This window comes from Mixophyes fleayi, chromosome 7 (genome assembly GCF_038048845.1).
Source record: "Mixophyes fleayi isolate aMixFle1 chromosome 7, aMixFle1.hap1, whole genome shotgun sequence".
In the NCBI taxonomy this organism is placed as follows: domain Eukaryota; kingdom Metazoa; phylum Chordata; class Amphibia; order Anura; family Limnodynastidae; genus Mixophyes; species Mixophyes fleayi.
Window position 1 is genome coordinate 52,892,691 of NC_134408.1, and position 15,749 is coordinate 52,908,439.

At 36.6% G+C, this 15,749-nt stretch overlaps 1 protein-coding gene across 2 annotated transcripts in view; it reads left to right on the forward strand.

Moving 5' to 3' along the window:
* The window catches only part of USP7 (ubiquitin specific peptidase 7), a 51,618-nt gene that overhangs the window by 18,637 nt on the left and 17,232 nt on the right, over positions 1 to 15,749 (forward strand). For both annotated transcript variants that reach the window (XM_075179828.1, XM_075179829.1), the window contains 14 exons: positions 217 to 305; positions 646 to 754; positions 1,603 to 1,733; positions 6,226 to 6,280; positions 6,547 to 6,627; positions 6,721 to 6,811; positions 7,858 to 7,940; positions 8,240 to 8,349; positions 8,983 to 9,139; positions 9,494 to 9,553; positions 10,790 to 10,934; positions 11,778 to 11,908; positions 13,871 to 14,005; positions 14,392 to 14,493. In XM_075179828.1, coding sequence (XP_075035929.1) covers positions 217 to 305; positions 646 to 754; positions 1,603 to 1,733; positions 6,226 to 6,280; positions 6,547 to 6,627; positions 6,721 to 6,811; positions 7,858 to 7,940; positions 8,240 to 8,349; positions 8,983 to 9,139; positions 9,494 to 9,553; positions 10,790 to 10,934; positions 11,778 to 11,908; positions 13,871 to 14,005; positions 14,392 to 14,493 — 1,479 coding nt within the window. The remainder of the gene's footprint in view (positions 1 to 216; positions 306 to 645; positions 755 to 1,602; positions 1,734 to 6,225; positions 6,281 to 6,546; positions 6,628 to 6,720; positions 6,812 to 7,857; positions 7,941 to 8,239; positions 8,350 to 8,982; positions 9,140 to 9,493; positions 9,554 to 10,789; positions 10,935 to 11,777; positions 11,909 to 13,870; positions 14,006 to 14,391; positions 14,494 to 15,749) is intronic.

Below are 15,749 nucleotides of genomic sequence, written 5' to 3' on the forward strand. Positions count from 1 at the left end.
AGGTACATTTTCTTGTATACCAGTTTTCATAAATATGACCAATTTAGTACTCTAGAATATTGTTTGAACATGTATATGTAGAACGTTTTACTCATCATGGTTGCCAAGTTCAATACTTTGGCAATACTTGTGTGCATAAATAATATTTTAGTGACATGACAATGAAAGTAAAGTCTTGGCTATCAACCTACACATACGTGTGTTTCCTTTCTCCAGGAAGTTACTGATTCAGATAAAGGCTTCATAGAGGATGACAAAGTGACTTTTGAAGTCTATGTGCAGGCAGATGCTCCTCATGGGGTGGCGTAAGTATTAAAGGTCCACTAAACCTAAAATAAATGTTGCCTTATTTTTAAGGGTGGAGAGAATCTATAAATATGTAAGGGTTCCCATACCTCCAACAGAAGTTGGGCTGTGTGCTGTGTCCTTTAACAGGCTTAAAGACTGGATGTCTGCTGTGTCTTGTAGAATAAAATCTCTATCTCCAGTTCTTGCAAGTTGCACACATCTTTCATATATATTTGTAATATTATTAGCTCTTTTGTATAAGGTAACTTTGTATTTTAAGTTTTGTTCTTAAACCTATACAGGTTGTAACCTCATTTTTGTGCTTGTAGTATGTTCACATTTGTTTCTTCTCTGTAGATGGGATTCAAAAAAGCACACTGGGTATGTTGGATTAAAGAATCAGGGAGCAACTTGTTACATGAACAGTTTACTGCAAACATTGTTTTTCACAAACCAACTCCGCAAGGTACGTACTTTACTTGTTTGCTGAGCTTTGTCATATCAGATAAAATACACGTTTCTAAAAAATCAATTTTAAATTGGTCCTGTCTGTTCCTTTTATCAAATTTTTTATATTTTCATATACGTTTAAAATCATTTTGTCCCAAATATTATTTTAATTAGTTATTAGCTATTTCTATTCACTTTCTCTCTAGAAAACAGTCAATGCCAATTAGCACACCTCCTTACTGTTCAGAGTGCTACCGCATGTAACTGTTGCCAGGAGAAGTCGGGAAGTTGAATAAAGTTTTTGTTATTGTAACCAAGTCATTGGGGTTTTAAGTAACTTGGAGATTTAGTAATACCTTAAAAATAATATTAATAAAAAGAGTTTTAGCATTTTACTGCTATGAAAAAAGTCATGGTCTAAGATCATTTTAGATGTAAGTAATAGATGGAGGTATGAAGTAGTTTGGTTGCACATTTTATCACCTATGCATTATATTCCTACAAAAAGACGAAGTATACAGGCTGTTCTTTTCTAACCATGTGCAGTATTGCTTTATAGCGTACATTCTGTATGTTTTCAAACAATGGCTCTTAACGTAGTTTTGAAAGTTGATAGTCCTTTGTTTTGTTTTGTTTTCATTGTTTGACTCACTTGCAAATTTTCCTAGTTTATTAGGATTTCTTATATATTTAGATTTTAGTACTGTGATGCACAATTAAATTACGTCTGAATTTTATAACATACAAATAGAAAGCAACCTAACATACAGGAATATTAATTTTAGTCAGTTGCAAAAGCTAAAAATGTCCCTTGTCCAGTTGTTTAGCATGATTTAATAATCATTCTGTGTTCTTTCCACCCAGGCTGTGTATATGATGCCAACAGAAGGCGATGACTCCTCTAAGAGTGTTCCTCTAGCTTTACAGAGAGTATTCTATGAATTGCAACACAGTGACAAACCTGTAGGAACTAAAAAATTAACAAAATCATTTGGGTAAGTTTTTAAAATCTTTAGACACTTAATGGTATTAAAAGTTCTTTAGAAGATTGAAGCGTTGGTATCATAGTTTACTCACCTAGACCAGTATTCAAATTTAAATTAATCTGTCTACCATTATTTTAAAATACATGCAAAGCTTGAACCTGATTACTTAATGGCACAATTACAGGTAGTGCACAAAAAATGGCAACACCTAAATGAAGTCATCTAATAGGGTGATGGACCACTGCGTGTGGTTAGTACAGTTGTATGTGCTGTGGCATTGTCTATCCATATCTGGAACTGTGCAGGAAGGATGTACTACCATTCTTCCACAAGGAAACTCAACTGATGACTGTTGGATGATGGTGGAAACAGTGTATCAGACATTGTTTCTAAATATCCCAGAAATGCTTGATTGAATTCAGATCTGGTGACTGAAAGTTGATGATATATGGGTAACACATGTAACATGCTCATGGAACAATTAGGCAGCTACACATGATTTGTGGATGGAGCATTGTCACCCTGGAAGACACCACTAAGATAAGGAAATAAATGCTTTAGCATTGGGTAATGATGGTTCCTCAGTACCGCTAACTTGCAATTAGCATTGACCTGGCCTTCTATGGCAATACTGCACCCAAACCACACCAGGAAAATGCACCTCACAGCATTATGGAACAGCAAGAACCATTCACAGTAGGAAACAATGATTGTAGAGTGCTGTAGGTTAGCACCACAAGTGCACTTATGTGTTTGTCAAGAAGATATGGTCAGATGATTAGTCTCTCACTGCCTGATGCCTTTTGCGCCACTGTGATTGGTTTTTGCATTGCCTGACTTCCTGATTTGGGGTGATCTTGTTTTACCACTTTCAAAAAATATTTTGGGGCAAGTCAGTTAATCATATTGAACATAACACACCATTATTCCATTTATATAATGGTTTAAAACCGATACATAAACGCATATCTTTCACAATTAGCATAAGGAATACATTACTGAGGGTTATACATTAGAACCCATTGTTACAATGAAGGTAAGAGAAACCTAGATTTTGACAGCAGATAACAGCAGCTTGGCCCATCTAGTCTGCCCATTTTTTAACCTATGCTAACCTCCAACCCTATGTAATCCTTATTTCTTTGTAAGGATATCTTTATGTCTAGCCCAAGCATGTTTAAATTGACCTACTCTAATAGCCTCTTCCACCTCTGATGGGAGGTTATTCCATTTATCTACTACACCTTTGGGAAGACATTTTTACTCAAATATCCTCTGAACCTTCTTCCTTCCAGTTTCAGTGCATGTCATCATGTTCTAATACTTCTTTTCATTTGAAGAATGTTTATCTCCAGTACCTTGTTAAAACCCTTGATATATTTGAAAGTTTCTTTCATGTCTCCCCTTTCCTCTACTCTGTTCCAAACTATAGATCTTTGTCTTTCCGGGTAAGTTTTGTGCTTTAGAACATGCACCATTTTAGTTGCCCTTCTATGTACAGTCTCTGATGTATCTACCGTATTGCCCCATGTATAAGACGCACCTTTTCCCCCAAAATTTTGGGTCTAATAACTGGGTGCATCTTATACAGGGGTAGTAGCACTTACCCTGTCAGATGACTCCTCTGTGCGGTAAAGTCTTCTCTCTGTCTGATCCTGATGCTGGAAACCCGATTAAGGTCCTCTCTGCAATGTCTGGATGTCCTTTCAGGACCTTGAGGTATATCGCAGATATGTTTTCTGTTCCAATATCCAATACCTCTTGGTTTGGGGAGCAGATTGTTTTATTCCTATTTAGTTCACTGCCCCCATCTGTTTAAAATAGTTCCTGGTGAAGCTTCCAAACTGCTTACTTAGTAGTTTGGTCGTCCTTGAAGATGGATGCAGCTCGTCCCTTTTCTAGGACTCCTTATTTTGCTAGATGGCATGAACATGGTATATAAATCTAAAACTCTCCTCATTACACCACTTCCTTAGTCACACATTGAAGTCTCTGATGCAATGAGTGCTGCCTTCACCTCACCTGTATGCCTCTTATAATGAAATCCACCAAAAGAAGTGAGGTCATTTTTGGAGACTTAATTTTTCTGTTCCTATAGTTAGAAGTCCCCATGTTCTTATGTTCTGTATTACCTATATTAGTTGTACATTCCAGTGCTGCGGGAACAGCATATGAGGTTTGCAATGTCACAGCTTGCGGGGATGTGTCTGTGTCCCTCTGGAAATCTCCTCCTTTCAGAGCTCACAGTAGTCCAGGCAGAAAATCTTCTGGGGGCTCTCTGAGGCAGTGGTGTCCTCAAGGATACAGACATCCTACATTTCTTGGCCTGCAGTTTAGCTATCTCCTCCCGCAACAAAGAAAACTTTACAGATTAGACCATAGCTGAATTTCTAGAATGCCTTCCACAAAACAAATGCATTACACCCACTGCACATCGTATCAGATGTCCTTGGTAGTGACTATATTTGTGTAGCTGTTTCTGTATTATTCTAACTCGCCTGATTCTGTTTCAAACTCACAATTCACTTAAGTATTCAAGCTGTTTCACTTTAGGATGCACTTTAGAATACTACCCCCAAGAAAGAAAACCTAAGCAGTTATGGAGAATGTACCACTACTAGGCCGTACTGGTGGTTTGTCTTTAATTACATTGTAGAAAGAATATGGAGAATTTTTTTATTTAATAAAGATTTCACAAAAAAATAACCAGGGAAAACAGATATTTTGGAATTCAGCTACTGTAAATCTGGAAAAGGATTATCTTCTCCATTTGTAAAACATCCCCTATCTTCTGGTTATCACTGGTGAAATGAAAATTGAGGCGTTTCCCTCCAGTGTCCAACAATTAGGCGCTTGGCATCTAAAGTAATGCAGTTAATTGTGCTTGGTGTCCTGGAATCTCCCAAGCAGCAACTTTTCCAAATGCTTTTCTATTGTTTCATGGAAAGGTAACTGTTTAAAACACTTTCTCACCAACACACATATTGGTGTTTCTTCTTGTTAAATTTTGCTAATTGTAATTTTATTGATTAAGTTAATAATGTTATAGTGGGAGTGGGTGCTGGTTATTTAAAAATAACAAATGCTCGTAATCTAAGTATTCTCAGTTTTATTATGATAAAAGGAGAACAACTCTGTGAGGAAAGCTAGTCCACAAGGAAATCTTCATAATTTGTGTTTGTGGGGGAGTCAACAAAGTTTTTCTTGGTAAACCCCTTCCACCATGAAAAGACTGCATTCTGGGAGTAAAGTCCAGAATACTGGAGGGTCATAGGGTCCGTTTTTAGTTTATAAAAAAAACTGGGTTTCCAGATCTCAAGGGAGTGTGAGATGATGGGATTTGTTCTAAAGGAGAAAGTTCATGCTCTTTGTGGAAACAAAGGAAGGGAGTCCAGAGGGACACTTCTTTATTTAAAAAAAAAAAGTCTCTCCATCAACCCACCGTTTTACACCTCTAGGATAATACTAATAAATAATTTTTGCTCTAATTGAGTGGTTCTGTAATACATATTGTGGGACCCCAAGCCCGCAATCATGTCTGTTTTCTTAAGATACTAGATTTTATGTGGGATGTTTCTTACCCATTCAGATGGTTGTTGACTAACTTCTGAACCAAAAGAGCAGAATTAGGAACCTTAACCGTTAACACATGAAATGGGTACATCAGTTTTGTCAACTTGGCTGTTATGGGGGTGGAGGGGGGGATTGTTGTTGGCTCTAAACGATTCATAGAAGCTTGTAATCTTCTAAATGACCTTGTATTTCGAATAAAAGCCAGGTTGTAAAAGTTTATAGGGTTGCGGGGGCATAGCTACCATTTTAGATTTTATTAATTTACAAATTTAAAAGTGGAAATCGGCCAATTCCTTTGGAAATGTGATCATGGGATGTGTAGGTACCATAGCCTTGTCAGTCCGTTTTGTGATGAAACTGGGGTTGAACACTAGTTTTAGTCAATTGATCTGCGGTTGCTTACCTGTCTTGCCTTGCGCTTTAAATGATTGCTCTCTTGGAGATAAATTTATCAAGCTGCGGGTTTGAAAAAGTGGAGATGTTACCTAGAGCAACCAATCAGATTTCTAGTTATCTTTTATTTAGTACATCCTACAATATGACAGCTAGAATCTGGTTACTATAGGCAACATCTCCACTTTTTCAAACCCGCAGCTTGATAAATTTACCCCTTAGACTGTTAATGTTTTTCTCCTGGTTCCATGTTGAAGTAATCTAAGACATGGTTGCATGTGAAACGGTCTTGGTCACTGAAGCTCCCTAAAGCTTGATGTGTCCCTTTTTACCCGTGTTTTCATTTTTTTTTTTATCTTTTGTCCACTGCCTGTATTGTTCCACAGATACCAAATTCCAGTCTATTATTCAGAGGTATTAAACTTAACACTTCAACTAATCCAATTGTTGACATAAGTCAAGATCATTAAATAAACTTGTGTTTGTGTTCACTTGCATTTGTTAAGTAGCGTAATTTTGTATTTTTTTTTTTTAGATGGGAAACTTTAGACAGCTTTATGCAACATGATGTCCAAGAATTATGTAGAGTGGTAAGTTGACAAAATATGAAATGTTCTAAATGTGTAACACAAGAGGAGAAATGATCATCAGCTGAGACCAGCAACTAGTTTCCAGTCCTTCCACTGGATTAATATCATGTCCTATTTGGTAATACCCCAGCTGGGAGATAGATATAGATATAGATAGATATATATACATACATGCATGCTTTGCAAGCCCTTGCCGCTTGGGTGTTTGTACCTGGTGCAATAGTTTTGTAAAAATAACTAATGTTCGGTTAATCTTTTCATCTTAGTTACTGGATAACGTGGAAAACAAAATGAAAGGAACCTGTGTAGAAGGAACTATTCCAAAATTATTCCGAGGAAAGATGGTGGTATGTGTTTTTTTGTTTTTTAAAATTTTAAGTACTGACTAATAGGCATTTAATTTCTACAATAGGTACTGAAACTTTCTCATTTTCTTTCAGTCCTACATACAGTGTAAGCATGTAGACTACCGGTCTGAACGAATAGAGGACTATTATGACATACAGCTAAGTATAAAAGGAAAGAAAAACAGTGAGTACCATGTTTTATTACCAATGTACAATACTCTTACACAATACCAGATTATAGATGAATCTACTGTAAATGGTAAACTAGTTACTTATTTAATTAAGCAAACTTCTCAGTTGAGTTTTTTTTATGTACGAGTGTCCGTGTTTATATATCTGTACTTGCTGGCAATATTTATTCATAGCATAGTACAAAGTATGTATGTTCAGCTACCGTACATTATGGATTACAGAGAGGGAGCTGAATCGGACAAATATTTGTGCCATTGAAAACTTGTGTTTTATCCTTGTGCATATGCTTATCCATTTGCATAAATCCTCTATTAATAGTTTGCTAACCTTATTATTTTTAGTACCTTAGGACATATCTTGCAGTCAGGATGTAAATAAGCAACGGACATTTTAGTTAGTTGTAAAAAGAACATTAATAATTTGGTATTGGGTCATGTATCTCCTTTGTGGATTTTTTTTATTTTTTTTTTAAACTAAGCTACACTTGGACTCTTAGGCGATTTTGGAAATATTGGTACCGGCCTACACTCTGTATTTAATGGGACCTGCAGCTTTGTTTTCAGTGGAACTGGTTGGAGAGGTCTGCCATTCACAATTGTGCAAACATTGCTTGTGGTTGGCTGAACTCTTCCTATTTATTTTTACATTGAAATTTTCTATTTTAGGTAGTTTTTGTACAGCACAGAAAAATTTCACCCAATCTAGTAGCTAACTCTAGTTCTAACAATACTAACTGGGCTTTAAAGAAAAACATTGTATGGTATGTTTTGAATGTGATGCAACGTTACAGCAACTTAAACAACCAGTACACAGCCTTATGAGATACGGGGACTTTCCATTTATTTTTATTAGGAACTCTGTGCTCATTATTTGTCTCGCTTACAAATGTAAAAGTGGCATTGCCGTCTTAGTAGCGTGAGAAAGAAGCCTTCGTTCTTAATCTCATTTTATATAAGAATAACTATTACAGCAGAATAAGCTTGTTGGATCGTAGTTGTAAAATGTTTGTGGGTTTTTTTTTGTTTTACTTTTCTGCAGTCTTTGAGTCTTTTATTGACTATGTAGCAGTGGAACAGCTAGATGGTGATAACAAGTATGATGCTGGGGAACATGGCTTGCAGGTAAATACATGTACTCATCAGTGAATGTTGCATATAAACACCTTTTCACAAGTTCTAATATCCATGCTTGGCATCTGGCACTTTTTTTTTTTTTGCCCCAACTCTTGGGACTGCCATTTATGGCCCAACGTTCCAATCTGCCTTTTTTACTTTGAAAAGGAAACATTTAGCTTGTGACTTTTTGATATAAATCCCTTATTTCTAATCTATAGGTAAGGGAATACTGTTTTTTTGGGGGGGGGTTTTTAGTGCCATTTGTAGTGTTTGTAGCTAACTTATCTATGTATTTCTTTTTGTAGGAAGCAGAGAAAGGTGTAAAATTTGTAACTTTACCACCTGTATTACATCTTCAACTAATGCGATTCATGTATGATCCTCAAACCGATCAAAATATCAAGATCAATGACAGGTAATCCATTTAAAATAGAGCTTTTGTTAATCAGGACTTTAGCAGGAAGTTGCCTGGGATGAATAGTAGCCAGAAGAGTTACTTGCCTTGGACACAGAACAATTTTGGAAATTAGCTGCAAACATGGTTGACAATGGAGAGCGCAATCTCATACCCTTTCCATGGACTGCCAAACTTCTTTGTGGCCATACACTGTTACTATGCAGACAATATTGGTGATTTAATGGAGAGAAGGAAGATTAGTAACTTTGCCTCGGATGCCAGAACACGCAATCTGGTTACTGGTGTGAGCCAAGTACAGTCTTAAGAGCAGGATAATTTAAACATTCTTTAGTTTCATTTTATTCCGGACTTGTGAAAATCCTGTGTAATTTAGAATGGTTTGATGGAAGGTTTATTTTATAGAAAAACAAAACCTAACCATATTCAATTAATCAAACACTGTGCCCAATTCTGCTTTAAGATTAAGTTCTATGCACTTAAGGAACAATAGCTTGTATCGATACCAGGGATGAACATAATTCCATTGAACCAAACGTGTACAAAATGATTTTGTTACTTGTGAGTCTATGCTCAGATTGTTTGTTTGCCTGTCATAGGTCACTGCCTTTTGGTTTTTCCTTCTTTTGTCAGGTTTGAGTTTCCGGAACAATTGCCACTGGATGAATTCCTGCAAAAACCCGATGTCAAGGACCCTGCTAACTACATACTACATGCCGTATTGGTGCACAGTGGGGACAACCATGGAGGGCATTATGTTGTTTATTTGAATCCCAAAGGAGAAGGCAAAGTATGTGTTTACCTAATCTAGGGGACTAAGGTGACTTAAGGCTTTGGAATCATGGAATTAAAGTACGAATTACCTGTCTGTGAGAGATGTTTTATAGCTGTTGTTGGCTTAGTGGTGGACAATACTGCCCTGGACCTGTGAGACTTAATCAATTTAAAGCAGCAGTCCAACGGAAATGTTTTTATTCTTTATACAGTTTACTTTCACATTTGTTTCTGCAGTTCAAGTATCTAGTTCATGATTTTGACGGTTACTTAGTGAACTTGAAGGGTAAAACTGCTTATTAACTGGGGTCAGGCTGCAGCCCACGTCCTGCAAATATTCTCCTAAATTATTGTTTTTTCTCTGAAATAGATAACTACTGGAGGCATTTACAGTGACGTATGTGATCAGGATGATAAAGGCAATGGAAAGGTAGTTAATAAATAAAAATACTGCTGCTTTAAATCATCGATAATTTATTTTACATGGCAATTATTGCCCACGATAATGTCTTAACTTGCAGTTTAATATGGCTTTCCTGTGTTAGCATAGTAGTGGAGTAACCCTTATTAAGATGTTTTCTTATATTTTCTTGAGAAGCTGATGAAAATGAGTACAATTACATGTGTAAAATTGGGACATCATGCCTAAAATTTACTAACACACATTGAAATATCCCCTGGTACTACCCTTTGCATGCCTCTTGTCCTTAAATCGTTTAGCAGAGCTCCTCATAGTAACGATGGGGAATTACTTGGTGGTAATATCTTTGTATCTGACCTAAATCACATTTGCTTTATCCTTTACATAATTTGGACCTTTCTGGATAAGATCATATACATACATGTTAGATGATGTGAAAAATGTGTTTTTCTCTGTAGTCTTTTAACTGTTAAAGCACAAAAGTAAGTACGGCTGCATGACTCTTAATTAGCTTCTGAATCATCTGATAGTAAAACATGAGACCTATAACTGTGCTTATGCAGATTTTTGCTTTAACACCAGTCTGCAATGTTTTTGTTACAGTGGCCTATTCTTTTGTTCAGAGTGTACTCTGGGAAAGTGATTTTACCTTCTTGTGTTACACTACTGTGAAAAAAAAAAAAAGGGGGGGGGTTATATGCTATCTAGTAAATTAGAATGGCTTGCCAGCTGAAACATTACTACTATGTAAAGCAGCAGAATACTAAACAGGTTTTACTATTCTAGGTATCAAAGCCCTAATGATATTTTAGACATATGTTAATTTACTTGCTTTCACTGCAGACTTAATTTCTTTATATGAAAATATGATATGCCAGATCTTTACATTTGCCTCTTCATGACATTGTAGTTTGCATGGTCCTGTTTTGTATTTTGTTTAATGCATAACACTGGTTTACTTCAGGAATTCTTATTTACAGAGAACTTGGTAGCATGAAAAAAATAGCCATTAATCTTGGCTTGTCAGTATGAGTTTTGGATATCTGACTGTCTGAAAGCATGACACCAATGAGCAGTTGTCGCTATAGTGTTGGAAAAGTGGTGAATCATGTTTTCATGATACAGTAAACATGAATGGATGTAATAGCCATGCTAAACAGTAGTCTGAGTTTCTGTTTTTTGGGCCATTCACTTGATATCCTTTTAGCTATTTCTATCTTTGAGATGCATTTCTTCTTTCTTCAGTGGTGTAAATTTGACGATGATGTTGTCTCAAGATGTACAAAGGAGGAAGCTATTGAGCATAATTATGGAGGCCATGATGATGACTTATCTGTACGGCATTGTACGAATGCTTACATGCTGGTTTACATCAGGGAATCCAAGCTTAGTAAGTGTCTTATAATCTATATGAAGTGGTTCCATACATTTTCTATGTTCTGTCTATTATGCTTCTTAAAGGGTGCAGTTAAGTCTCTTATATTTCAAATGAACAGAACTCAAATTGTTCCTTGCAAAAATGTATTTACTATGTATTGATAGTTGGGTAGATACTCCTAGTTCAGTGGTTTATGTCCCGAATTGTTTAGAAAATGTTCCCATTGAAAATGATTGTATGGGGCCCACCTGTGTCATTTTCCCACCAGCAAGAGGGTCCTAAACACCCAGAACAAAGGGTGTTTTACACAAGGTGTTGGCAACTCCCAGTGACTTTGGGGAAGTGAAATATTTTGTTTTCTGTAAACCTGATTTCCAGTCTGCATTACCTTCCATATCCTGAAATATCTGATAGAGAACAATAATTTTCAGTCTGCTATGTAAAATATCCTGCTACATACCTGTATTAGAATGTAGTGCTTATAATGATCATTTGGATGTCATAAAAATATTAACCTAATGTTTGCATGCTGTAGAACCGTGATGGCGACCGGATATATTTTCTGGTGTAGCATACTCAGCCCTCTAATATTCAAAAGGGCACTTGATCTCAGTAATATTTTAAAACAATACATTTAAACAAAGAAAGAGACACCTGTCTGTAATGAAGTTTCAGCAGACATTTTAATGTAAGATAAGCAAGTTGTCTGAGCTGACATTAGAGCAGAAAGGATCCCCCCAATCCTTTCTGCTCTAATGTAATGCAGGTGAGGACTCGGAGGACTGCCTGTTGCCCACCACGAATGTAGAGTATAAGAATATTAACATTCATTCTATCTCTCTCTCTATCTCTTAGATGAGGTTTTACAAGCTGTCACAGATCATGATATTCCCCAGCAGCTTGTTGAGCGGCTACAGGAAGAAAAACGGATAGAAGCTCAGAAGAGAAAAGAACGACAGGAAGCTCATCTGTACATGCAAGTACAGGTCAGTCCGCTATGGCTACTTTCATCATATATAATGAGAAATGCTACTTATTATGAAGAGAACTGGCAACAGCTTTTTACCACTGATATGTGGCAGTTTCATGGGATATCTAGTCATTTTTAGGAGATTTTTTTTAAAATTTTTATTTTAAACTTAATATTTTTTAAAGTGCTAGCAGTTGTTTTCCTTTATATTTACATACCCAATTGTTGGTGTTTGTTAGTATATATCCCTAGTATCAATAATTACATGTGATTATTAGTTTACTGCTGTTTATCCACATTTCAATTCTCTGTCTCCCTGGAAACAGCTTTATACTTTACAGTTCTTGGTTCTTCCAGTCTAGCACAATTTAAAATCTTCCTAATGGTGCAGGGCTAGTGCTGCTTTTAAAAACAGTACATAATAGAAATCCTATATACCAGATGCCCCACCACACTTCAAATTCTATCCAGCCCCAGAGCTTCCATGGGATAATTTTTAACATAGTGACGCCAGGTGCAGCAACTTTGCTACCCCTGTGGCCCCTCCATTATGGTTAAGACCCCTATCCATTATACCTAAAAGGTTGGAGCAGGTCAAGCTGTGGCTCTCCTATTCTAGTGAATCACAGTCTCAGCTTGCTGGGACATGTAGATCCACAGCAGCTGGAGAATCACAGGTTACCTGTTTTGTAATATTTGTCTTATGCATCTTGGTTCTCTTCACATCACTAAACCTATCTTATTCATTCATTCATTGTATTTAGTATAATCTCGGCTCTCCATTAGAGAGATGGAAGGGGTTGGAAATTGGACAGTGCTGTCCTACACCAAGCTCTAAAATACAGTGAAAGTGTAAAAAATAAATAAATTATAACTATAATTTTACCCCATAAATGCAAATAAATTGCAGTAACAAAAAAAGCTAAATTATAGCTCTTGAAAGAATTGTCCATAATTTTAGATAAGTTATATGTATTGTCTTGCACATTCCCTTCAAGTTTGCTGAATGCATTGAATACTTCAACTATACTTAGATTACTATTTTTTATACTATATTTGTTAGGCATTGTTTATTTTTTTACCCATGGATGTTTCCATGGTCTATGCATTGGGTATAGTTGTTTTCAGAGACCTGATGTGTAGTATCCAGAGAGCAATTAAAATGAATAGCTCTCCTTGGTTGATAGAAATATATATTTGAAAGGCATATAAGGAAGCCAGGGAGATAGCTGCACGTGTAGTAAAACCTGTACATTCTTCTCCAGTTAGTGTTGATAGAAATTATTGAAATATATTAAAGGGGTTTTAAATGCACATTGCTTTAACTGATACAACAATGTCCATGTTTGTTTGGGACAAAGTATACACTTGCAAAGTGTATTATACCTAATCTATGGGTTGGAGAAAACTCAACACTATTCTGACATCAGTATCCAAATATAAAATACTTGGATATAACACAATAATCTTGAAATTTCATTTGGTTTGCAAATAGTCACCCTGACATCAAAATTGTAATATGCCAGAATGTGCATCATACATCAGCAACTAATGGCAGTTATTGCCAAGACTGTCCTTCATATTCTTTCTTGACAGGTTATCCAATTACCTGAACACATTTCTTATCCCAGCAGCAAACCAGACTTACCATCTAAGATCTAACTCCAGAAGCCAACTAATGGTTCCTAAATTCATTAAGAAACCTGGGCACTCTGTTTTCTTCTACCAAAGTCCCACATTTATGGAACAACCTATGGGAATCTCTTACATCTGCCATCTTTTTGAGATCTGTCAAAACCAAAGTGTAATTTGCCTCTTTTTAGACATTTTTCTTTTAGAATGCTTAATGCCTTTTGTCTAATTTGGTCACGACTGTGTATGATATATCCAGGACATACTTGAAAACCTGGGTACTCTCTATTTCTGCCTGGTAAATTACTTTAGAAATAATTGAGACCTTTTTGTTTCACTCTATCAGATAGTGGCAGAGGACCAGTTCTGTGGACATCAAGGGAATGACATGTACGATGAGGAGAAAGTTAAATACACTGTGTTCAAAGTATTAAAAAACTCCACCCTGGCCGAATTTGTTCAAAATCTTTCACAGACTATGGTAAGCAAATTCATTGAGATTAATTCATGAATTCATTGTCCAACTGGTTCTTTTTAGATATCCGAAGCTGAACTGTCAGTTTTTCGCTGTGCTATTTTTTTGTAGCATGCAGTCTACAATTAACAGTGCTGTAGTAGGTTAGTAGACCCGCCATCAGTCTGATGATAAAACATGATGGAAAGCAAGGTTCACACATTGCTAGTGAAAACCTTGTCAAGCTATAAAATTAAATAAATAAAAACAGGCTGATGTGCCTGCGTTAGATGTATAATATATTGCAGACATCAAGTTAATTTACAGCAGATAAATCGCCAACTTTATTAACCACACTTTAATAACTAGTAGATTGAAATATAAATGTACATACTGCTTTTTACCTCTTGCAGGGATTTCCACAAGACCAAATTCGGTTATGGCCCATGCAAGCCCGCAGTAACGGAACTAAAAGACCAGCAATGTTGGATTATGAAGCGGATTGCAGCAAAACTGTAAATATTCAATATATAAGGAGAGACTTCACTTCTCTTCTGGATTCATGTGCTGAATGTAATTAGTGTGGTATTTTTAAATGCAACCTCTTATTAGTTTAAAGGGACACTATCATTTTTAAAAAAAAAAAATAAAAAAATTGTACATTGTGTGTTGGGTTTTGGTTTGTTTTGGTTTTTTTTTTTTTTTTTAGTAGCACTCAATCTAGTACTGTTTTTTTAATTCAGCGTGTATTTTTATATCTGGAGGTCATGCCGGACTGTAGTGCTCCTAACACTTCCCTCCCCAGCTCCATTCACAGCAGTATTTCTTGCTGTACAACTTTATTCCCTTTTGATATATTTTCCCTCCTTGTGTGTAAAAGGTAGGCTTGAGGCCTAGCTCTATCCCTTACAGTGGGAAAGCAGGGGGAGATTGAGGGGATGGAAAAGTGATGTCATTAAGTCACTATACCTTCCCTTCTATTGCTCGACCACCGCTGGCGTCTTCCTCTGAGCAGGACAACTATCAGTGTAATGTTCTTCAACAAACAATCTGTTTCTGCACTAGTGGTAATCGATTTCTGCTTAATAAAACCACCATGTCAACAGGAGGAGCTTTCAGGATTCCAGAATCTGCTCCTACGCATAGTGTTTCTGTTATGTAGAAGCCAATGATTGCTGCAGCAGAAAGCGATCACCTGCTTCTGAGGAATAACGACACACTATTAGGGTTCTGACTTGAAGGCTGTCTTCTGTACAGTGCTGATAAGAAAATCTGAGGCACTCTGGCATTTGCAGTATTACAAGTTCCAACATGCTGAGACTTGAACCCCCAATCCTCCCTGTGGTCTGTGGTGTTTTATGGGGCGCTCTCCTTGGAATTGGAAAGCACAGTTGGTGCCTGGACTATGTTGTATCCAAGAGTTTTTAAATGAAGGGTGGAACTTTATTTTCGTTTTTAATTTATGTATAAGCCATGGGTCTGTTTTTATTTCTAATTTTGTCCTTTTAGAGGCACTCGTTGTCCTCTATTCATGGATGGCAGGGGTGGCACAGTTGTCACCCTGGGGTTCCCATTTATTCATTACCCAGGGAACACAGCCCAGGCGAGCTCTGGAAGAGCCCTAGCACTTTTCAGTACAGGAATGGTAGCCTTTAAGAGAGGCGCTAGCCCTGCACCGATCAGTCTCTGAGCTAGTTATTATCATTTCATAAATCATAATCCGTCCAGAATAACTAATTATGAGGGTGGGGAATATCATTTATGGGAAGGG